General features: G+C 42.5%; 2 protein-coding genes across 2 annotated transcripts; both read left to right on the plus strand.

Moving 5' to 3' along the window:
• The first annotated feature begins 11,045 nt into the window (after window positions 1–11,045).
• LOC128787234 (C-C motif chemokine 5-like) lies at window positions 11,046–11,942 on the plus strand. Its single transcript, XM_053941230.1, has 3 exons — window positions 11,046–11,203; window positions 11,423–11,528; window positions 11,693–11,942. Exons 1-3 carry the CDS (start codon window positions 11,098–11,100, stop codon window positions 11,784–11,786), a joined length of 306 nt encoding a protein of 101 aa, XP_053797205.1. The 5' UTR covers window positions 11,046–11,097; the 3' UTR covers window positions 11,787–11,942.
• A 2,109-nt stretch (window positions 11,943–14,051) lies between these two features.
• LRPAP1 (LDL receptor related protein associated protein 1) lies at window positions 14,052–23,683 on the plus strand. The gene is made up of 8 exons (XM_053941843.1): window positions 14,052–14,255; window positions 18,277–18,421; window positions 18,756–18,880; window positions 20,238–20,358; window positions 20,840–20,998; window positions 21,528–21,610; window positions 22,477–22,653; window positions 22,964–23,683. The coding sequence occupies exons 1-8, from the start codon at window positions 14,076–14,078 to the stop codon at window positions 23,027–23,029; spliced, it is 1,056 nt and encodes a 351-aa protein (XP_053797818.1). The 5' UTR covers window positions 14,052–14,075; the 3' UTR covers window positions 23,030–23,683.
• Window positions 23,684–24,227: the final 544 nt, after the last annotated feature.

The following is a 24,227-nucleotide window of genomic DNA, read 5'->3' on the forward strand; positions in this document are numbered from 1 at the left end:
ACATTCAAAAGTGCACAACAGACTTGGGTGACTGGCTCCACTTGTTTTATCTTCACTGTACATACAAATTAAGTGATAGGTAAAATGAAATAAAAGGAGTCTTACCTAAGTGTCTAATTGCAAAATGTACATTCCCCTAGAAAAAAAACTTAGCTGGAAAAACTTCATCACATTGTGGTTTGTATCATCATTGCCCACCTTTTGCCAAAAAGACTTTGGCTGGCACTCACCTGAAGGAACTGCTCTCTTTTTCAGAGCACTTGAGGATACCAGCTCCCAAAATTACTCAGTAGTTTGGAAGATGCTAACTGCCAGTTTGGGCCACAAGCCCTGCAAAGGACTTGCCATTTTCCTTGGGTTCCTGGCCTCCTTGCCAAGTCAATCACCTTGAAACTGTCTGATTTGTTTCAGTTCACCTCAGACAAATTTAAAAATAAAAGCCTTAAAAATTATTCCTGCAAAACAAAACATTTTGTTCTTGATTATGATACTTAAACCACACTTTAAAATGTAAAGCATAAAATAAATAAATTGACATTTAAGACAAACCTGACATAAATGCTCTTTCTTCCTTTAGACACATTCAAGGGAAGTGCAGCACCTTCTAAAGAAAAGCTATAGACAAGAGTTTCAGCATTCACAGTTCCATCAGAAGCAGTGTGCAAACTACAAACTGAAAAACATCACTGGGAAGAATTGTCTTTCAGGAGGGGACCTCTTTGAGTCTTTATTCAGAAATAGAAGCTGAAAGGGCAGCAGCTCGGTAGCATTCATTCTCTGAAACATTTTCATTTCCAGATGACCTAAAAGGTTAGCTTGGAAGCTAGCGATCTATCCTTCATAAATATGCCTTTTTAACTTTTTATATTACTTTAATTTTTCTTGAAGACTATTCCTGTCATACCAGTAACACTGATGACAGAGCTGGCCTCAGGAAGCTGCCTGTTCTTCTCTATTAGTCTGAGGAGTACAGCTGTCTCCAAAATAAAGAGATAGCCAGACTGCACAAATTACTTTCATATTCATGTTTAAATACTAGAAATATGTTAGGTGATGTATTAAATACTCAAATGTACTCACATTCTGACTCTGCCAAACACCATTCTCAAACTAAACTCTTAGTCTTTGCAAACCAAGTATTCCCTTTCCTTTAAAACTTCAATCCACTGGTCTCAAAGCACTCCTAGCAAATTAGTCTTCATAAAGAACACAGTGGAGGTTTCATTTTCTTTCAGAAGACCAAACAGTGGTATCTCCTATTCTTCTAAGAGCCACAAAATGCACACTCAACTCAATCATCTCCTTTGGGGAATTAAAACCCACAACACTTGCTTCTCTGGAGAATCTTCTAACTAATTAGATTTATCTGACCAGCTAAGAGCAAGGGCATGAATCAACAAAGAGCAAGGGCATAAATCAATAGCCTAATAAGTTAGGACTCCTGCTCCTGTGCCTGGATTCTAGTACAGAAGAACATGCCCTCAGCCTCTGGGGAAATCACAAAAGCTTTCTGAAGGAAAAAATGAAAATAAAATCCACCTTTCCCAGTTGAATACTCCTGTACTGGTGAGAGTCACACACCCTGAGATTCTCACCATTATCAGTTAAAATTCTCCTTACTTCAGTTTGAAACAGCTGAGAGACAGGGGACAAAGGGCCCTCCAGCAGCCATGGGGGCTGCCACAGTCACTGCTCTATTGCTTGTGCCACCTCCTGGCTCTGGCCTCCAGCAGAGATGGTGGAAGGGGGGACAGCACAAACCAGTACCAATCTGAACCAGGGATGGAGAAGCAGTAGTTCCTCAGATGTCATCACAGCTCTCAGATTCTGTGCTGCAGTTTGCTCTTCTGGAAAGGAGGACTGGGAGAACCAACTTCTCAGCTCCTGCAAACATAGCTAAAGGCATAAATCCACTTCCTGATCAATACAACTTTGATGATTGTTAACTATGATCAACCCCACTCCCCCTCAGGTACCTGCTGATAAACCAGACTTTCAGGGAACAAAGCTTGCCACATTTATTATAGAACAGTATTGCCCTCCTGTGGCCAAAGACTATTCCAAAGAACCAAATCTTACGAGGGTTTCTCTGTAATTATTTATTTGTTTCTTTCTTTCTTTCTCAGGCACAGACTGCTACTCACTTTTCTGAAAGGATCTGACAGCTGGGAGACTCACCTGTAAGCTGAGTCTAAGTTTCTCCAAAACCTAGATCCAAAGCTGCCTTGGGCATGTCAAGGCACAGAAGTTGAACAGAAAAATAAGCAGTAGACATCATCCCAGTCTCTCTGGCTCCTTACATTTCTCCTGGTGATGCTCTTGACATCAGAAATTATGACCTGCATTCATCTTCAGTGGTGACGTTTGATAGTGACAGCATTTCTTTCTGTGCACTGCCATTAATCAGTCCTCTTCTACCTTAGATTTACTGCCTGTTTAATAATCCAAAAGTAGAATGTGCCCATTTTCAGACTAAGACAATCTATTCCTCCACTGGGAGCAAGCATGGACCTTCCAGACCTTCCCCAAACCCATGTAAGAAAACTGATTTTCTTTGATTTAAAAGTCTTTCGGATCAGGTCCCGAGTGACTTAGCAAACACAGTGTAAGAGTTTGCAGACTCACACAGCAATAACAGAGACTACAACAGGACTGACACACAGCTCCCCATGGCAACACCCAAGTTCCCAGGCTACAGAATTGATGTGCAAAGCAGATGACATCATCCCACCCTTGAATACATAAAGTTTTCTTTGAAATCTCCATAGCTTAACCAACAAAAGTATCACTTAACCAACAAAATTACAGATTTTTCTTGGATTAAATACTTGGAGATAATAAAAACATCTTAAATATTGATCAGCCACACACATGAGAAAACACTGTTGCAATAAAAGATTTACATAAACAACTGGACAAATGTAGCTTAAAGCAGTCTAAATTCTTCACCATTATGTCAAATCTTGAAAACCAAGATACAGTTTCTGTGAAGATTAATTTTACTTTACATACTTCATGGAATGGGCTTCCAATCTATTTACCTGCCAACAGTCAGTTAATATGACTCAGCTTTTCTGCCCAGCTGTCAAAAGCTGAAGAAAAAAGGATAAGCAGCTCCATCTTCCTTTTCTAATTGCCAGCTATGCAGTACAAGAATGATTTACCTTTCCTTTTCACAATATGTGTCTTTAATCAAGTCTGATTTCAATTTATACATATGTTCCAGTATCTTTTACACTGAATTTTTGTGTTTCTCCATTCAAGTTAAAGAAACCAGTAACAAATAATCCATATAGCCAGAGAAAGTTTGGGAGCACATCTGTGCTCAAAATAGGCAAAAATATTGTAAGTCGTTTCTGGAAAACAAGCAGCCCAAAACAGGGGACAAATCCTGGGCCACAACAGACTTGTTTGGACATAGCCATAGCTTTTCAATGCACTGGAATGCAGCTAGCAATGCCCACTCCAAAACACAGTTTTGTTCTGGTTAAAATAAAAAAAAACTTTGTGTTTCAGGTAAGTACTGACAGCAAATTTTACTTGCTGCCTAATTTATGAACAATTAATTTTAATTATCATCTCAAGAGAAACAGCATCTGCTTACAAGAGAAACAGCATCTGCTTAGCATTAGTTTCCAGAAGGGTCTGTAGAATGTGATGAAAAATGAGGACTTCATACCCAGCCGAGTACATAGAGACAGGGAGAGCAGGATAAGGAATAATTCTCAATCTTTTGGAAGTATCTGAAAAGGTTTTTTACCTATGCTTCCCTTCCAAGAACATTTTGTACAGACCAAGCATACAGAACCACAGTCTGGAAGGAAGGAGAATATTTGAAAAGGTTTTATCCACAAGATGACAAGATGAGCAAGTGAACAGAGCTCACTTGCTCATGAATTCTGTGTAATCAATGTTAAGTCACAGGCTTGCAAGCATTTGGTTTAATTGAGCAGAGCAACTGTGTTTTCTGGATGGAGGTACAAAAAACAACAGCGTTTTTCCAGCACAAGCTCCATTGCAGTCTTGCAGCAAGGTCATGCACTGGCCACACCTTTCAGCAGTATCCTGTTGGACAGGTGAAGAAGGATATCAGATTTCTTCTGGGAACCCTGAAGACATCATCCATTTCCTTTTGTGTACCTTCTTCCTAATCCTGTGGAAATGAACAGCCACATGTGGATGTTGCTACTCACTCCCAAGTGCAGTAAATTTTTGATTGTTCATTTTAATTTTCCATCTTTTCTGATCAGTTTTTATTTTGGATGCTATCTAGGAAAAACAAATAAAAATTAGTAAGAAATCTAGATTCCCGTTTATTTTTATTTTTGGCTCCTGGATTCATCATCTGTAGTGCTCAATATTAGTTATGCCACATGCAACACTCTGCAGAATAATTATTTTCATTTAACCACTTTTCCCTAGAAAACAATTTCCTTGATAATTACCCTGATTTCTTTTCCCATGGTACCCCATCTTGCAGAAGTAACAGAATCCAACTGAAAAAGTGAGGATAACAGGATGCCACCAGTTAGTGCAGGTTTTTCTGCCTCTCCTCTTGCTTTTTGACCCAGGCTATGGCAAAGAAAGTCAGTTCATCATCACTCCCATGCACACAGTTACATTTCTCTTCTATCTGCAAGCTCAGTACTCCTTGCTGTGTTGTGAAACCCCACCTGCTCTCCTCTGAAGCACATCTCTACCTGGACAGTGTGTACTTCAGGCAAGGAAGAAGTCTCTTCTTCTGGCTCCTAAGTACTTTTTCAGGCTGTTTCAGGAACTTAGAAATCTGTGAGAATTGCTCCCATTCCTGAAAATGGTATGATCCCATCTCCCTCTACAATTATTGTCCTTTGGGTTCATTCCTCTTGACCAGATGCTCAGCCACTGCTTTGTACATCTGGATGCCTCCTAGCCAATAAGGTTCACAAAATACCCTGAAATCAGTGTTTGGCTGGTGAAGTCCTTCAAACTGAACTGCAGTCTCTCCCTCCTTGAGGAATTCTCTGCCATGCCCACTAGGAAGCACTAAGATCTCAGACATAGCAAGGGATGTAGATTTTTTTCTAGCTCTTAAATCCTCCCTTTGAACCTTCTATAGGAAGAGCAGTTATTTCAGTGGGACTGGAAGAACCCATCTACTTATTTTCTTCATGTTCTACAGCTCCCATGACCCCTCTTCTGCCTAAATAGCTGAAAATTCAGGAAGAGTAATGAGAATGAAATGTAATGAGAATGAAAACTACTCCTTTTAACATTCTCAAGTGCTCATGCCAGAGTTTGTAATACTCTAAAATGCCAAGACACTGCTGAAGACTGCTCACCAAACATTGAATTCCCCATAAAACAGTAACTTGAAAAATATTGCTGCTTCTCTTCACGAGTTCTGATAACAAACATGCCAGAAAATAGAGATGCTTCTGTATGTCTCAACAGATACAAAAAAAAAAGACACTGAACTACATTTGAATAATGCAAACTGTAACATACAACTCTTCCTTGCACATCTAGGAAAAGAGAGCCAGGAGTTTTGAAAGGTGCAGGTGGTTTGATAAAGTTTGAAAGCTACACACACAATGGAAAAGGAACTGGAGAAAAATAATGCACCTCTTATGAATATAAACTTAGAAAGCTGTGATGTCAATGCTAAAGGGAATAAATGAAGAGAGCTCATGGAGGTCAGTAAACAAGGAATAGCATGACCTAAGGGAGATGGGAAGAGGAAGAAGAGGAAAGAAAGCAAGGCAGAGAAGCAAGAGGCAGAAATGATTCAAGGCAGCAGGACACAGGGGCACACTTGCTGAAGATCTCCTACTGTCACAGCTCCCCATGAAAATCAGCACTGCAGAAGCCATTGGCATTGCTATCCTACATTTTTGAGGAGAAATGGGAATCAATGCTACCATACTTGGGAAGAGCCCTTAACTAAATTCCTGACAAAAAGGACACAGTTGCTCTGACAGAAAACTGATGTAAAGGAGCACATCTATCAGGTTTGTTTCTATACTGTGCTGCTGAATTCCAGAAAGGATGATTCAGAAGGACTGGAGTTACAATCAATTATCTGTAATAGGATGATGAGAGAAAAATATAGCACTTGAGTATATGGTTTTCAAGGAGATGGCACTTGGCATTCTTCAGAATACTTTTTGTTACTTCATGTTCTATTCCACTGAACAGCTTTTGCATTTTTTTTATTGAATTAGACCCAACCATGAGTTCCACTGATGGGCTTCATCTCAGAGAGGAGCAGCATTTTACAAGCAGGTGAGATACCTGCTAGCAATAAATTTTGACTAGAATTTGACTAGAATTTGGGCTGTAGTTTATAATAAACTAATAAACTACAGCCCAAATTCTAGTCAAAATTTACCTATATACATAGTATTAAAAATGCAAGTAGTCTCACAGAGGTATAGTTCATGGATTATAAAACATTAGTACCAAATTATAAATCAAAGATGGTTTCTGGGATTCTGAGTTCTTGAGAAACCACCTCTCATTTCAAATCTTGAACATATTCAGTACCTAAACTCCATCTCATTGAAACAAGTCAAGATTCCACATAAAATATCTTATTCCTTGCACACTTATGAAAAAAGAAAATAAAAATAAAAAAAGCTTTTACAATTATGTGCTGAGAATTGGATAGAAAGGAAAGATAGATTCACTCCTGCTAGCAAAAGTCATCTAGAGCTGCAGTCAGGAGCACTAAAACAGAGCCAAGAATGCCAGTGGGTTCTTTGATTCCTCTCAAAACAAGTCATGGTTCGCTTTAATTAGCTGCAAAGATCATTTCAGAAAGGGCAGAATTGATAAGCTGGTTTTCACACGCTTATCTTCAGCATCAGCCCTAAACAACAGCTGAGGAAGTAACTTCAGGAGGAAAACAGCAATAGTCAGCTGTTATAACTTCTGAAAATTAACTACTCTAGAGGGATGTTTTGTAATAATATTATACCAATACTTGCTTTTTTCTTCTACTAAAATTAAGTGCATAGAGGAAATGATCCACTTTATGAGAATACATATTTTAAAATAAATTCCAAACTGGTTAGTTCTCTTTGATGTTCCAGTAATTCACATTAAAGACATAGGTAAGAAGGGAAAGTAAAAACAAGCACTTCCCCAGTTCATCTTTTCAGCATGTTATGCAATTCATTTTCTTCAGTTTGACATTGTTTAACTTCCTGCTTGAATGCACAGAACTAAATCCAAGGAAAATAAAGAAGCTATTTCAGAAAAAGAAAACAGTTACATAGATTAACTTAATTTAAATGCACAAAAAAAAAGTCTCATTCACACTATAACAGAGTAGTTTTCCTAAATTCAGACTTGGAACAAGTTCTGATGCTGGAAAAGGACACATTCTCTGGGTTTGCTTGGACAGGAAAGTGAAAGTGACCCATGCAGAGAATCATGGAGACGGGAGCTGTGATGCAGCTTGTTCTGTGAGCTGAAAATGGAGCTTTCCCAGAGAAGGCAGGCTTACAGCAATGTCTCAGGTACAGCTGTCAGCCTCTGGGCCACTGAGGGATGAGTGTGTAAAGTGCTTTTAAGACAACTGTGACTTTCCATCCCAGTCAGCTATTGCAGCTGCCTTAAAGGAATATCAGAGGAATCCAGCTCCATTTAGCCCTGCTGAAGTAGTTAAAATTGATGTCTAAAAGCTGATTCTGACCTTGGTCTGAGATTTACAGAACAGCACACAGTGAAAGAACAGACTTAATCCCTTGACAAACAGGATTGTGTCTTCAGTGAGAGAGCCCAGCTCAATTAGTCCAGATATGTATCTCTAACTATCTTGCCCTGGAAAACCTAAAGCACATCTGAATAAATTCTCTTTAATTTAAGGTGAATTAGAGTACAAGGAACTATCTATCTCTCTAAAAAAAAAATCAATGTATAAGGTCCACAAAGATGCTTTCTCTCTTATTACTAAAAGAAATTAAAAGAAGAAATAGGTTGCCTCCCTGTTTACAAAACCATACTGAGAGATGGATGCCAGGCACAAAGAATGTTTTCTGTTGCCAAGCAAAGACTGCCAGGATTCTCCTCAGCCATCTTGATTTGTAAAGCTCATGTGCTATCAGTTCCCAACATTAACCAAGGAGAGTTTGTCAAGAATGAACCTGGATCTGTATAGGGCCAAAAAGCCTTCAAACTATTAATACCTAATCCAAAATATAAAAGAACCCTGCAGGTGCAAGTAGAGCCAGTATGATTACACACAGTGTTAAGGTACCTTTGTGGCTCTTCACAAGACCAGGCCATAGCTCACTGCTGAGTGAGTTCAGTTTGTTCAGCTGGAGAAGAAAAGGCTTTTAGGGGACCTTAGAGCAGCTTCCAGTGCCTAGAGAGGTCCTGCAAGAGACCTGGAGAGGGACTCTTAATCAGGGAGTAGTGATAGATAAAATTGCTACTTCCTCCTTTCTTTCACTTTTGCCAGTCTTGCCCTGATTTTCTTCGGGGCTCTTGGTGCATGTACCAGCCTGGCTCTGGCAGGTTTACGTTCTGGCCAGTCCATGCCAGGAACTAAAAGGAATCTGAAAGTAACAACACGGTGGTTGGTGCTTCCCATTCTGTGGTTTCCTTGCCTTCACCAGCTCAGCAAATCTGGGTGCTCCTGACAATGTCCTTGTTACGATGCACTCGTATTTCCCCATTGTGATGCTCTTATTTTCTTACAACTTCCCCATCTGAGGCCCATCTATGTGATCCCAGCATTGCTTCTGGGAGGACTCAGAAGCCAGGTATGCTCTCCCTTCCCAGAGGACAGCCCCATCCCCACTGGAGAGACCCCCCAGTCCATGTGGAGAGCTGGGAGTGGGTGCTGCCAGAGCAGCAGGTGGAATACTCCTGTGCACCCCTGCTCCACAAAAATGAAGCATCAGGTCCCCAAGAAGAAAGGTGAGTGCAGAACATCCCCCTGAGCACCTGCCAGAGTGGATTTTAGCTGGTGCCCCACTGTGCAAGCAGAGGCCCCTGAACTGTGGAAGGTGCTCTGGCCTCTCCCTCATGCAGTTCCTGGTATTAACCCCACTGGCACTCCAGCACGGCTCTGGGGGTGACACTGGTGCTGTCTCCAGGCTCTGCTCAGGCTGTGCCAGTGAGCTGACAGCAAGGACACTGTGCTAGCAGGACAGGTTCAGTGTCCCCAAGAATGGATTGGTGAGTCCCCAGAGCTGATACTCCATGGCCCCCAGCCCCTCTTTTCCCCTCCTGCAGTACCAGGCCAGCCAGCTGAGCCAGACAGGGACCAATGAAGAGAGATTCTACTTTTCCCCAATAGCCAGCAGGAGCTGACACAGTTGGCACAGAAGGTGAGGTTAGGGGTCTTCATGCCCCATGCCTGGTAGTGCACAGGCCAGGGATGCTCTGGTAGCCAGCTGCAAACCACCCACCAGACCCTCATTTACCCAAAAAGGCTCAATTCTGCAGAAATTAAGTATTTTGAGAGGGTACATGATGTTATCAGTGGTTCCTGTGGCTAGTGGCTCTCACTAGCCAGGCAGCCCACTAGCAGGGGTAAGGGGTAACCAGGCTCACCGGGGGAGTGTGGCACTGACAGCAGCTGCCTCTGTGCCATCCCCTCAGGGGCTGCACCTGCCAGCTGGGAGCACCTCAGACACCCCACTACAGCAAAATTCTTGCTTGACAAAGGTAGGATATAACCAAATTCCTAAAGACCCCAACAGTGCACACCCAGAAAGCAAGCTATGAAACTTGCTACTTCCTCCTTCTTTTCCAGTGTCTAGTCTTGTTCTGGCTTTTCTCAGAACTCTGGTCAGCAAAGTTCACACCCCAGCCTGGCTGTCAACAAACAGGTCATTGCAGCAGTAGCAGGGCTTGTGTTTGGGGGTTTGGGCTCTGGCCATTCCCACCACAGACTCAAATGGAATCTGTAAGTTGCAGATCTATCACAAGCACTTCCCCTTCTGTGGTTTCCTTGATCTCTCTAGCTCAGCCAAACTGGGAAATCCTGGCATAACTTCCCTGTCATGATTCACTCATTTTCTCTCCTTGAAACTCTGGGTGGATAGGAGGGAAGCAGCAGCAGGGACTGAGCCTTGTGTAGAGGAAAACCCTGCACCCACCCCAGCTCCAGCCCCACTTGTGTTCCCTCAGCCCCTGCAGTACCATGAAGTTCACAGACACAAATTGTAGGATCATTTATGTTGGAAAAGACCTTTAAGATCATCAAGTACAACTGTTAACCCAGCATTACAAAGTCCACCACCAAACTATGTCACTAAACACCACATCTACATGTCTTTTAAATGTCTTCAGGGATGGTGACTCCACCACTTCCCCGGGCAGCCTGTTCCAGTGCTTGACAACCCTCCCAGAAAAGAACATTTTCATAACATGCCCTGGTTCAATGTGAAGCCATTTTGTCTCATCCTGTCACTTGTTGCCTGGGAGAAGAGAGCTACCTCCACCTCACTACAGCCCTTTCAAAAAGTTGCAGAGAACAGTAAGGTCCCCCTGGGGGCCTTCTCTTCTACCATCAAACAAACCTGTGGAAGAGGTTTTACAGCAACTTCTGTGAGCCAGAGAGAAGTTTGACATGAGGATCCATGTTTACCCTTGAAATATTTTTCTACCAAGGTCATTGACATAGAAACCAAGAAATAAAGATGGATAAATAAGAGAAAACTGCAACTGTCTGTCCCAATAAGCACCTTGTTTGTCTTTGAGTAAAGTGTTAACTTATGAGTTCTGTAAGAACGTATAAAAACCATGCATGCTATAATAAAAACAAGTTTGAAGCCTTCTGAAAATGGAGTGTGTTGCTTTGTATTGTGACCGTCTCAACTATGACACAAACCCAGCTCCTTCAGCTGCTCCTCATAAGATTTGTTCTCTCTTGAATCTGAAAATCACAGCCCTGTGGCTGGCACTTCCCTTTCTGCAGTTTCTTTGCCTCATATAATTTTCCTGGTATGATACACTCATTTTCTTCTTGAAACCCTGTGCCCACCCCGTGGTGAGAGTATAAAAGGAGATCAGCAGGAGCAGGGGCTACCATGCAGAGGAGAGCCCTACAGACACCCCAGCTCCAGCCTCACTCGTGGCTCTCTCAGCCTTCCCAGCACCATGAGGGTCCTTGCAGCTGCCCTGGCTGTTCTGCTCCTTGTGGCCATCTGCTCCCTGGCTGAGGCTGATCTCAGAGTCTCCAGGAGTGCCACACTTTCCAAGAACGGTAGGTTCTCCTTCCCCAGGAGAGAGCCCCATCCCCACTGATTAGAACCCTCACGTCCATGGGGAAGGCTGGGAGCGGATGGTATCACCAGTGCAGGGACTGAGCCTCAGAGATGGAGGTTGTCAGGGGCTGTTCCCAGAGGACACAGCACAGGTGATGGCAAATCCCCTGGGAGCCACAGTGTGGGGTCTTACTGGGCCCATCTCTCTTCCCTCACAGAAGCCAAAAGCATGTGCTGCTTATCCTACATTTCGCGCCCCATTCGACGCAGCAGCATCAGCTCTGCCTACATGACCAGCAACACTTGCCCAATGCCAGCTGTGGTGTAAGTACCCAACGTTGCCGGGCTCCAGGGCAGCACCCCAAGGGTGTCCAAGGCTGTCCAGGACGGGAAAGGGCATGGACAGGGACAAGGGTGCTACCAGCAGGACCTAGCAAAAGCACCCTGATGATGAGTGCTGAGTGCCTCAACATTGTTTTCCCCAACAGCCTGATCACCAGGAACGGGAAGCAGGTGTGTGCAAACCCCAGAACTCCCTGGGTGCAGAAATATCTGAAGCACTTGGAGCTTCTGGAGTATTGACTCCTCCCTGCTGCTGCTCCAGGACAGAGGGCTCAGCCCCCACCATGAGACTGCAATAGGAGTGCTTGAGCTGCATCCTTCTTCAAAGGGAACATTTATTACAATTGGCATATACTTGTTTAACTAAATTTTGCTTGCATAAATGCTTGAATAAAATGTTTGGCTTGTCAAACCCTTTGGGTGTCTCTGAAGTCCCTGCTGGAGCCCCAACATGATAGAAGGGACCCATGGGGAACCTTTTGCCCTCCCCGCTCCCTGGTTTCACTGCTACCCACTGTGCAGAGCAGCCCCATGACAGCCCCCACAGTACTTCCCTCTCCCCAGCCTGGACTCAGCTCCTGCATCCCAGCATGACCCAGACACACCTGTGGGGTGACACTGGCAACTCATCCATTTCTTGGGGCCCTCTCCACACAGCACACATGGAGCCCAGTAACAAACCCCCTGGGCCATGCAGCCCTGCTGAGAAACTGCAACAAACTCTTTGACATATTTTCCCCAGAGACTAGAGGATCAGGACAGTCTTTGACTACCTGACGCCCCCACTGCTTGCCCCCTCCTACATTACAGCCCCCTGCAGTGGTGGAGCTGTGGTCCTGGTGCTCCTGGGTGCTGCTGTGCCCACATACACACTCGGTGCCACAGTGCTGCCAGAGAAGCAGGCAGGAGCAGGCAGCACTGTCCCCAGCACTGTCACCACCTCTGTCCTCACGCCACTGCCCCGTGCTGGGGACATGAGTGGGACATCTCTGCACGTGACACCAGCTCTGCCCCTGGGCCACACTGTGCCCTGCACCACTTCTGCTTGGGCCAGGACACACAGAACTCTCCCAAAACTGGTCACTTGGGGTCACAGAGGTAAGGGCACTGGAGAATGACATCCAACAAGCCAACATAAGCAAACGAATGGTGCTGCAACCCCTCTCTATTTCTAAAAAATTTTAGTGTAGTTCAAAAGCTCAGGCAAACAAATGCATAAAGCTGTGCACAAGTACACTCAATACTAGAAGAAGCTTGAGAACCTGTTGGAGTTTATAGAGCATAGAAGTTGAATTTATTTGCACAGAGCCTGAAAACTCAATCAGTATTTCAAATGACAGACAAGATAGAACCACCAAAATTACTCAGGAATACATATATACACTGTAATAATGAGACTAAAAGAAGCTCTAAATCCTAAAATCGATGTGTAGATCTGCACAAGATTTGGGCAAGGCTGATGGACTTCTTTCTGCATCATCAGTTTGCTGTACTTCAAAGCTCACTTCAACTGCTCTTCAATGCAATGTATAGTGCAGTGCTTTTGGCCACTTCTGCAATTCAGTCTTATAGCAACAGCTTCTAGGTTAATAACACAGAAAATCTCTGACTTAGGAAAAATGTGAGAGAGAAAACACAAGACTTTTATATTACCTACAAGGCAAAAATTACAGTCCAGTAAAAATCCTCCCTTGCTCCTTGTTTTCACAAATCTCATTATAGTCTAGGCCATCTATTGGTTCTTATAAATACCTGGATTAAATACTGTGCATTTTCACAGCATCGTAGAGGTTTTTTTCTTAATACAGCTTGACTTAATTCCCTCCCAAAACTGCCTGTTGATCACTGCACTCTTTGGCTGGCTCCTTGAGGAGGACACACTGAGGTTGGCAGGAGGTTGGCACCATCAGGACTGGCTCTCCTGCCCAAGAGCTGCACTCTGAGCACACAGCACCGAGCCCAGAGCCATTCCCACCCTTCACCCCTGGAGAACAAGCCAAGCTACGTGTCCCTGCACTTCTCACAACCCTCGTCCTGCCCAGCCCAGCATCCATCCCTCTGTGCTGTCCCGGGTACAGGCGCTCTTCTCTGCCACCACCAAGGCAGCACGGCGGAACCGGTCCCCGTTCTTGCCTTCCATTCCCCGAGCTGCCTCTTCTTTTTCTTTGAACTCTCGGACATTGTATTAATACCCGAAAACTTTGTTTGATGAAAGTAGTGGTGTTCAAACCCACTGTGTCCCCGCCTTCTCGCACAGCTGACATCAACACCAAGTGTTGGGGGGGAAACTACTCACAAAACGTGCCATATTCAGCATGTTTTGTGAGGCAAGCCCTGACGAAATGCCACGGAGAGATCAGCTCAAACCTAACTCTTCTCACGCTCCCCGGGCCCCAAAAAGACTCTGGAATTCCGACCCTCGCCGGCCTCGCCCCCGCCCTTCCAGCACCGACCTCCGCTCCCCAGCCGGGGGAGGGACGCGGGTCCCGCACGGCATCTCGGGAGTTGTAGTTCCCCGCGCGGCGCGATATGGCGGCTGTGCGGGAGCTGCTGGCCCTCGCCGCCGCGCTGCTCCTGGCTGCCGCCGGCCAGGCCAGCAAGTACTCCCGAGAGGCTAACGAGGGGCTGGCGGCGGCCGACGGCAAGCGGCGGGAGGCCGGGGAGTTCCGGGTGGTGAAGCTGAACCAGATTTGGGAGAAGGCGCAGCGGGTGAGTGGGGCGGCGCGGGGCGATGGCGCTGCTCGGAGTGGGCTCCGAGGTCGGGCCCGGCCGCTTCAGACGCTCATTCCCCGTCAGGGAGATGGGGAGGAGCGGGCACCTGTGTGTGAGGAGAGGCCGAGGCTGTCCGGCCCCGGCTCGGGGCTGCGGTGGCTTTTGTTCTGTTCTCGGGCACGGCTGTCCCCGACCGTCGCGCAGCGAGCGCTCCGCTGAGCCCCGCGGCGGGCGGCTGCCCCGGCGGCGGGGAGCAGCCTTCTCCCGGAGAGGGACGTGTGTCTGAGCCCTGGAGGTGTTGACCTGCCCGCGTTTAAATGCAGCAGCTAAACCAAATGCCCAGGAAGTGGGAGAGAGAAGGAAGCCCCGTGGTGGGGCTTCCAAACCAAACCTCCAGCCTGGTGCCGTGTAGGATCTGCGCTCGGCTCCAGAGCTCGCTGGTTGAATGCTTTGGCCCTGTTGCTCCGGACTCTGATGCTCTCGTGTGTCTGAAGGCGGTGGTCTCGGTTCCTGCCCTGCACAGGGCAGAATTTCACTGCAGGAGAAGAGGAAACCTCCACCCTGGTGGTTGTGTCGCCTACATTCACATCAAGTGATGTAGACAAATGCAAGAAGAGCAGCAAATGGGTTTCACCATTCCCAGATGAGAGCCTTAATTTTGACAGTGAGTCAAAACAGTACTTGAGTTTCTCTCACAGTGGACTACAAAAAATGTTTAATTAAAGTGAAAATACAGTCAAATTGTTTCATTACAGTGGACATATTTACTTGGAACTAAAAAGAACAGCTGCAGTGGCAGAAGAATGCACTGCAGATATCCCCTGCATATTGTGGACCATGGGAATTAGGGTGATGACTGGCAAAGGTTCGGTTCTTTCAGGCAATGAAATGTAGTTAACATTAATTTTGGATCTTCTGTATTCTGAATAGCCTGAGGTGTTGAATTGGAGGTAGGGCATCCCTGGATTCAGCCAAAAACTAGAATCCTGCCATAGTGCTGCCTCCCAACGTGCTGAAGGAAGGTATCAAAAATACTTCTTTCCTCGATGGGAGACAGATAGAATGGGGCATAGGAAAGTGTGCTAATGAAACTCCAGCTGTTGAATTGACGGCTGAAAAAGAAACAACACTGAGACTAGAAATAATCTGTAATGATAGTAATGTCAGTTACCTCTCACCTTTCCAATTACAGTCTTTTCTCATGTTCATAGCTGGCTCTTCTGGAATTAAAATTTGAGGTGCTTTACATCATCTATGTTAAGATGCTAAAATATAAAATGTCAGTAAGGAATTAAGGCTTAGTAATTTCTATATGCGTGAGCTCGATTTTAGAGATGCAAAACCTACTTGAACTAAATTTGCCACCATCTAAATTTCACTTCTGAGTACAATGTCACCCAGCATGTGTTTTTTTAAGTGATTTTTCAGTATGCCTGGACAATATATGAAATAAGAGGAAAACTAAGCCTGTGTGTTACATTTGCTTTGAAATACTTCTGTGTCAATGCAAAACTCTTCATTCCTTTATTTTGGTAGTGATAGAGAAACCACTGAAAACAAGGAACTTTGTTTTGACATAAAAGTCTGATACCACAATTTAGCATTGCAACACACAGCTGGAGGAGCAGTCCTTAAAAAAGCCCCAAAATGTTGCTTAGAGGGACCAGGAGCTGGCAAGCCAGACTTTCCTTTTGTTTCCCTGAGAGTGGGTGGGAAGGAGTCTTGATCTTTCTCCAAAATCTCTTTTCATAAAGAATAAATTTGTAGTAAAGAGGTCTTTCTTCTTGGAGGCAAGAGGGTAGGTGAGGATGTTGCAGGTAATGATTGCAGCCAGCCCAACAGCAAATGATGTAATTGTTGTAATGTTCACAAATTTCCAGCCCTCATTCCCAGAATTGCCAGGTACCTGTCTTGGATGTTAATGTCCAGGCAGAATAAGGAATGAGGAATAAGGAATGAGTTTAAGGGGCTTGTTGCTTGGCTGTTTAATCATTAAACTTGACTTTTCACCTCTGATTTTAGTTAGTTATTCCAGCATGCGAGTGATGTGAGTAAAGTGATGAGGAGTCTTACCGTTGACATTTTTTACCTGGTGTTCTCAGGGTCCAACATGGAATAACCTTAAAGAAAGTAGTTCTTGAACTGAATACTTTAAATTAACTTATGTATTCACTCTGTATTACATTAATACACAGAACAGGCAAGGGGCTTCCAAAAGGTTTCAAAGGGTTTATAATGCTTACAAGGACAGTTACTTTTGTTTCCTACTAAATTATAACAAGAATTAGAAAAATATTGCTCTAATTGGGAGAAATTTGAATCCTTTATACAGTAGTGTGTTTCTGATGACAAGGTCACATATGAAAGATATTATTTTATTATATTTGCGGTACTTAGGAGCTAAATTACTTCTTATCTAATTATGCCTGGCTATTTATTCCTGTATTTCCTCAGCCCAACTACATATGATGTCCATGCTACTTGAATGCTAATATTAGAGTACCTAGACTAATATTTGCTCGGCCATTCCCTTCACAATTTATAGCAAACCTTTCACTCAGTCTTGAAGCTTCAGGGCACAATTCTTGCTGAGGAAAATGATACTTGATGCCACTGCAGTGGTGATGCTTGGGCTGTCCAGGTCATCCTGCACCAGAAAAGCAAACAAGTACATGATTAAGGTTTTTCTTTTACTTGGCACATACTAAGAACCATAAATAAAGTGGTTCCTTCTAAGTGCTTTGTTTCTATAAAGCAGTTCCCCAAAAGTAGATGGTAAAGGACACAACAGGGACACTCCTTTGCTTTAGTATTAGAGGGATCAAAAGTTTTAATGTGTTCTCTAAGTATTATATGTCCTTGTGATTGTAACTACTCTAGATTTTAGTAATTTCAGTAAGCCAAGTGCAAAATGTAGAGAAAAAAATAGTTTAAAATCAAAATAATTGTATGCAGTGGCACAAGATTAATTAATAGGACAGCCTAATAAACAATAATGTGGATGGTTTCCTGAATTCTTGTCAATAGGCAGTGCATTAGCTTAAAGTAATTACACTTTTCCTAGTTACTTTAAAATAACCTACTGACACACAAAGGAACGGCTGAATCTTTTCAGTATCATTCAGATGTTTAAAAACAATACTGAGTTCTGTGTTTATTAAACATACCCCTACCTCACTGAAAATGAGAATTTTTATAATATGTAAACTGGTTTTAATGATAAAAAAACCCCTCCAATAGATAAGCTTGTGTTAGGACTGATGAGCCCAGGTGGTTTCAGGCTGGATCTGAGCTCTCAGGAGATGGGTGCGCAGTAGCTGGAGGGATCTTCTCTCCTCTCTTCTCTGGGTTTCTCCTCACCTCACTATCTGTTCATTGACCACGTAGACACAGAAAAAAAAAAAAAGTGGTTCTGAAGTATTAAGATGGCTTGTTACGTTTCTTTGTTTTAAACTGATTAACTAAGGTGGCTAGAATCTGGAAGTTCAGGATCAACTCACAGCAGTGCTGCTTAGCCAACTGCATATTAGTCATTGTTCCTGTTTTCTCTGTAGCTCACAAAATTTCAAGCTGACCTAGCATTCATTTAAACTAATTTTTTTTTTCTATCCTTAGCCTCAATGTCTTACCTTTTTTTTTCTAGTATGTCGGACAGGAATACCTCTATGTTTTGTATGTTGTAATGCACATAAACCATGTTAAGAAATTATCTGAGAAATGTTTTTCAGTTTGATCACAGTAAAAAATTGCTGATGAAGTGGCTCTTTGAACTGCAAGGCCATCCTCAGTGACCTGGTAGACTGAAAAGCTGTACTAACCAAAAAATATTTCAACTCACTATAACTGTATGGTTAGAAGATGGTCCACAAGAAAGCACATGTGGTGGCAATGGCATGTTGTTTGAGAAGAATTGCTGTGCCATACTGCTTATTATGTATCTGTACTGGTTCCTGAGGTAGCTCTGAAGCAAAAGGGGACTCCACATAACTAAATACAAACCTTTCTGTGTTCTTGTTAGCTCCATCTCTCTGCTGTGAAACTGGCAGAGTTGCATAGTGATCTAAAAATACAAGAAAAGGATGAGCTGAGCTGGAAAAAACTGAAGGCTGAAGGGCTGGATGAAGATGGAGAGAAGGAAGCCAAGCTCAGACGCAACTTAAATGGTAAGGGCTGTCTTGGAAAGAAGGAGTTTAAACTTTGCATCACGCACATGCATGGTTAGACACTTGTGTTTAAACTATTAAATAACAGGTTGTCTTTCTGGACACTGAGCACACAACAAGTTCTTTGCAGGTCAGTAGGGAGCTGCAGGAGCCTAACAGTCCTTTGCTCCGAATAATTTCAGAAGGGGTCATTGAACCTGGGACCATGGTGTATTGAACTGTTAGCTTTTCTTCCATGAGCTGCAAAGTCCAGCTCTGCAAGTGACAGATGTAGCCCATCTCTCACCTTCCATACATTGGTTCTCATGTTTCTGTAACTTCTATTCTCTTGCAGTCATTATGACTAAATATGGAATGAATGGAAAGAAGGACTCTCAACTAGTTGATACCAACTATATTAAAGATGGCACAGAAAGTGACACACTAGATGATCCAAGACTGGAAAAACTGTGGAGCAAGGTGAGTAAGAATTCCAGGAACTGGAGTGTAGGAAATCAGTATTTCTTTACTGAACTTGTAGCTGTGTCTTCTGAGAGCACTCAGATTTGGAAATTAATGGCTTTACTACTCTTGTTAAGTACTGACCAAGCTCCTTGCTCTGTAGTTCACATCTTTGTGCCCCGAGGGAACTCCACCTGCACCCAGACCATCCAGCTGTGGCAGTTTGTCTTTGGCAAATAAAACACCCACATTAATCTGAAGAGTGGAGCCTCGGTCCCCTGAGGTCAAACAGAGTATTTCCTCACATTTCCCTGAACTCATGGCTTCCCTTAGTGTAACTGTCACACTGTGTGGTAGTATATCTATGGATCTATCTTTTCCCAGTTTTCTTATTGTTTTTTATGGATGTTTTTAAAAAGATGCATTTAAAATAGAACCATTTTGTAGACTGTCTAAAAGTGAAATGTATTGTGGGGAAGGGTTTTAAATAAGGGCTTTCTCAACCTAGTATTCAACTGAAAATTTCCAGGATTTGCATTTGTGCATAAAAAGTGGAGGATGTACTGTCAAGTTTGGGCAGTTAAAACTGGCAAAGTCATAATCTTCAGAAATTAAATAATTCAAATTTTAAGAAGCGACTTTAGTCAGGTAAATCTAAGGAATTCTCCCACGAGTCTAGTGCAGTGATAGTAAAGCAGAAAAAAAGATTTGCTGGATTTTAAAATATTACTGTAGCTAGATACAGCTTTGGCAAGGAACATGATGTCCTGTGCTTTAGGGAACAGTAAAGTGCAATAGAAGAAATATTCCCTAAGCAAAAAAATGGGGTCTGAATGGGTTTCAAAAACATTCACTTTTGATCAAGCATTGCAGCAAGTATCCCACCAGATTTGTGGGTAGTGCCCCAGCTGTGTGAGCAGTGCTTCCTTAATAGTTAGAGAGCAAGTACACAGCATTGATAAAATCTTCACCTGCCAGCAGAGTAAGATGAAGTAAAGACTGTTTCTAATATCACGCCGCATCCCTCATGCAAATGGTTCACTTAAGTTGTCTGTGGAGCTCCATGGCCCTTACTTCTGTATTAAATTGTTTCCCATGGAATAGGAATGCCAGACACTCTTCACTGGGTAGTCCATAGCAAGTCCAGCTTTGTAAGTCTGAAGCAAACTTCTTTTGACATGATTAAAGGCATCTTATCCATCAACATCTAAATCCTGACCACATACAAATATTAAGAGAATTGAAACAAAAGATCTAAAGAAAAGTTGCACTTAATAATTTTCTAAATGTGGTGAGAAGTGGGAAGAGGTTTTGGCAGTTGAGGGCACTTAACGAACTTGGCCTGGAAAGCATAATGAGCTCATGTTTCTTTCAGGCCAAGACCTCTGGGAAGTTCTCTGATGAGGAGTTGGATAAGCTTTGGCGAGAATTTAAGCATCACAAAGAAAAGATTCGTGAATACAATATTCTGCTGGAGACTGTGAGCAGAACAGAAGGTGCCTGAACATTTCTCTGTTTCAAGATCAGTACATCTCTTTTCTCTGCCCATTGTTTCCATTGTTTCCAAATGTCTTTGAAACTCCTCACATTTCTGTCAGAACCACTTGCAGATGCTGGCATTTTCAGATACTTCCTGGGTTTAGTTCTGCATTAGCTGCCAAAATTCTTGCCAGCTATTGAAACTGTTGCCATTTCAGTTTTCTGATTCTGCCTCCATTTCATGCAGGGAAAATGCCATCAGATTAGCAATGATGGCCATTGTAGTTTACAGGAAATTATGCAGCAAGCATAAATCCGCTGCTGCAAAATGTGATTCTAAAGTCTGCAGAAAATGCATGTTTTATCTCACCAGCTTTATTTGCACTCAAATCCTAAGAACTTAACACTTTTTATTCACCTCAGATCTGGGGGATTTCTGGAGTTTTTGCACTATCAAGATTTGGCCCACAATCAATAATATTTACTGTTCTTCAACAGATATCCACAAAAATGTTATCAATCCATCTGAGGAGAACCTGGTGAAAGAGGAAATCTTGCACAACAAACACAGAGAACTCAAGGAGAAGTTAAGGAGCATCAATCAGGGCTTTGAACGTTTGCGTAAAGTCAGTCACCAGGGATATGACACAACCAGTGGTATGATACTTTGTGCTACTTTGGGATTAATTTCATTTTTAAAAAATTAAAATCAGTGGGCATAGTCACAGTATCACAGTGTGTCATGTACCACAGTGGGCTGAAGAGATAGAGCCAGCCAGTCCAGTTTAGAACCAAACACTGGAAGCCTGATGGAAGGATACAGTCAGTGTGTTAAGAGGATAGTTCTTTCTTCCATGACCCCATGAGAAGGGATATTGCCCCAGGAGGACAAGTAAATGAGACAACATGCAGGGCAAGCAATGCCTTTATCCAGTTCCTCAGGTCTGGGGTTTTTTGCTTTTAACAACCTACATGTTTTACCTTCTACTAGCATGTAGTTTTATCCAGTACTTGGATACTTCTCCCTTTTCATCAAAATAGATCTATTAGAAATGCAGTGCTTAATGTCTCTGTTCTTAATTTAATAACTATATATATGTGAGAAAGCATCTTTTCATCTTTCACAGAACTTGGGCATTAAAAGCATTGTGTCCAGATTTTCATTTTGTTATATGTGTTTCTTTAGAATTTGAAGAACCAAGAGTGATTGATTTGTGGGACATGGCCAAATCAGCGAATTTCACTGAGAAAGAGCTTGAATCTTTTCGGGTAAGTAGAATTCCAGTGTCTTCCCCTGCAGAAAGATACTTCGCCACATAAGCTGTTATTCTTATTGCAGCCAATTCTGTATTACTCTCCAGACACCATAAAAAAGTCATGCTGACTTTTTAATACTTTAGATATATAGCCATGTGTGTAACTAACCATTCTGTTATAATCAGCAGAATGAAAATTCTGAATCCTCTCAAAACAAGTGTTGCACATTTTCAGTCTTGGAAAGATCAAGTCCTGCTTTTTGTTGCCAATGCACCAGATTTACCTCTCTTACCCAATGTCTTAATTATGTCTTTGGGAAGCACTGTAATCTGTATACCCAGCAATTTCCCTCTCATGCCCATCTCTTGTACTGCTAACTTCCCATGTTGGAGCTGTGTGGAGCTGACACAAAATTATTAAGATAAAGACTGATTTTCAGTGAAATAATATAGAAATTAATTCCTGTGCAGTTCATACCACTTTTATTCAATTCAAATTGTATAAAGAAAAGATTTAATTTTTTTTTTATCTGACTCTCCCTGTTAATCAGATTTTAAAAAGAGGCGCTTTTTTTAAAATTTGTCTCTCCCCCCTCAGTCTAAATTTTTGCTTGGCATTCACTGCTCTCATCTTGTAGCACCTCACAGCCACCCACAGTCTCCTTTTGAGGGCTCTGCAGTGGGTTGTTTTCAGCACTGCTTTCAAAATCAGCAGTCTGGTGGTGATGGTAATGGATTGTCCAGACATTCTTAAGAAGCAGGCAATTGAAAAAGCTTTCTGTGCCTGACTTAGTCAAGTTATCATTAGGACTGTCTTGGCAAGAGAAAGGAAGGCTTGGAAAGAAACTCCTCTGAAGCTGTGTGTATTTGTTATCTTAGGAGGAGCTGAAACATTTTGAAGCAAAAATTGAAAAGCACCATCATTACCAGAAACAATTAGAGATTTCACACCAGAAACTGAAGCATGTAGAGGGAACTGGAGACAAGGATCATCTGAACAGAAACAAAGAGAAATATGCCATGCTGCAAGAAAAAACAAAAGAACTAGGATATAAGGTCTGTATAAATCCAGTGTTACATACATGTTGAAAGTTTAACTCAGTAGCAGAGGGGAAGTAGATTATCCAGTGCTGATTTTTCATGCAAGCTGAATGACTTCCAGAAAGGGAGTTCAAGACGCATCTGTTCTCCGTGTTTAGTACAGCATACACATAATTGTTCTTTCAGACCTAAAAAGGCCTGAAATCTTCCTGCTCTTTGCTCTTTCTGTTGTTACAAATACTCGTAGCAAAATCTGAATATTTTATTATATTGATAAATTATTGTCTTCCTGAAGTTTGTTTTGTGTGTTTTGTTTTCCTGATAGGTGAAGAAGCACTTGCAAGATTTATCCAGCAGAATATCTCAAGGTCTTCAACACAATGAACTATAAATATTTGTTCTGCTTCATGGGATCAGTCTATTAACACAAAGGAGTTAATGTGGTTTTTTGAACAGGACTTAGCAAGGAGTCCTGAAATAGTAAGGATTGAACAGATGTGTCCTGTAAGAATTTTTTTTTGTCTACCTAATTACCAATTTTGTATTTGCACTGTAAAATTAAATTATTAGATTAAATATTTAGGTTGCACATCTTGGATCATAAAAATCTCACTTCTGAATCAAGTAGCAGCCTTTGAAATAATCAGTTTTGTCAAAAGGAAAAACATGCGAACTCTCAAAGGATTCCTGCTAATAAAAAAATACTAATCTTATAATCAGATAAAGTATTCTGATCAGTGAAAGCAAACACTGAGGTACAGGAAGGTTAAACAGAGGTCAGAAAAGTCTTTATTTCAATGCTTGCCCTATTACATTTCCTACTTAACGTTACAAAAATATTTTTACTGACTTTGAGCAGTGGCTCAGAGCTGCACTGCTGCACTGTATAGGAATCTTTCATGTGAGAGGGGGAGGAGGAGTAAGGAGGGAACAAGTACTGAGGTCAATTTGCACAGTTTAGTTATTGACTAACATGTGTGTACAATTACCTTGCTCATGGTTGCTTTGGTTTTGCTACACTTGGTCATTAAAAAATCAAAACAAATACTGGTGAGGCTTTTTTTTTTCCACCTTCTCTTTCATATAGTGAGAAGTAACCAGCCCTGTTTTTTGAGCATGTTGCTAATTCCTGTAATGTTCATTCACACATTGGTTTTTAAGAGAGGAGGGCTAGTTTTGTACCACAAGGATGTGTTTCTATGTTCTGAATAGGCAGAAGGATTTCTAAAGCAGCTTATCTCTGATTGTATATTCCAGTGCAATCTCCAGTAAAGATTATTATCACTTCCCCTTTCAAGACCAGGTTTTTCTGGTCAGAACTTTGGCAGACATCAGACATGTGGGTTGAAATGGTTTATAATAACGATGCTGACCCTTTATTTCAAATTAAAGTTTGAAATGAAACTGTTCCAGGAGCGAGGCCGAGGCCAAGGTCCAGTGTGGGTGAATCATTACAGCTGCTTGGTTGAGGAGCTCTGTCCCTCACAGATGGTAGTGCTGAGGTGTGCTGGATCAGGCAGCTGTCCTCGAGCCTTGCTCTCCCTGCCTGTTCCATGAGAAATAGTCAGAATAGGCCACTCATCCTGGGT

The sequence above is a fragment of the Vidua chalybeata genome, chromosome 4 (assembly GCF_026979565.1).
Source record: "Vidua chalybeata isolate OUT-0048 chromosome 4, bVidCha1 merged haplotype, whole genome shotgun sequence".
NCBI lineage: Eukaryota > Metazoa > Chordata > Aves > Passeriformes > Viduidae > Vidua > Vidua chalybeata.

Coding starts and splice junctions, on each gene's coding strand:
- LOC128787234 (XM_053941230.1), top strand. CDS start 11,098: ATGAGGGTCCTTGCAGCTGCCCTGGCTGTTCTGCTCCTTGTGGCCATC. Junction 11,204..11,422: donor TGCCACACTTTCCAAGAACG/GTAGGTTCTCCT, acceptor CTTCCCTCACAG/AAGCCAAAAGCATGTGCTGC. Junction 11,529..11,692: donor TGCCCAATGCCAGCTGTGGT/GTAAGTACCCAA, acceptor TTTCCCCAACAG/CCTGATCACCAGGAACGGGA.
- LRPAP1 (XM_053941843.1), top strand. CDS start 14,076: ATGGCGGCTGTGCGGGAGCTGCTGGCCCTCGCCGCCGCGCTGCTCCTG. Junction 20,359..20,839: donor GACTGTGAGCAGAACAGAAG/GTGCCTGAACAT, acceptor GTTCTTCAACAG/ATATCCACAAAAATGTTATC. Junction 22,654..22,963: donor CAAAAGAACTAGGATATAAG/GTCTGTATAAAT, acceptor TTTTCCTGATAG/GTGAAGAAGCACTTGCAAGA.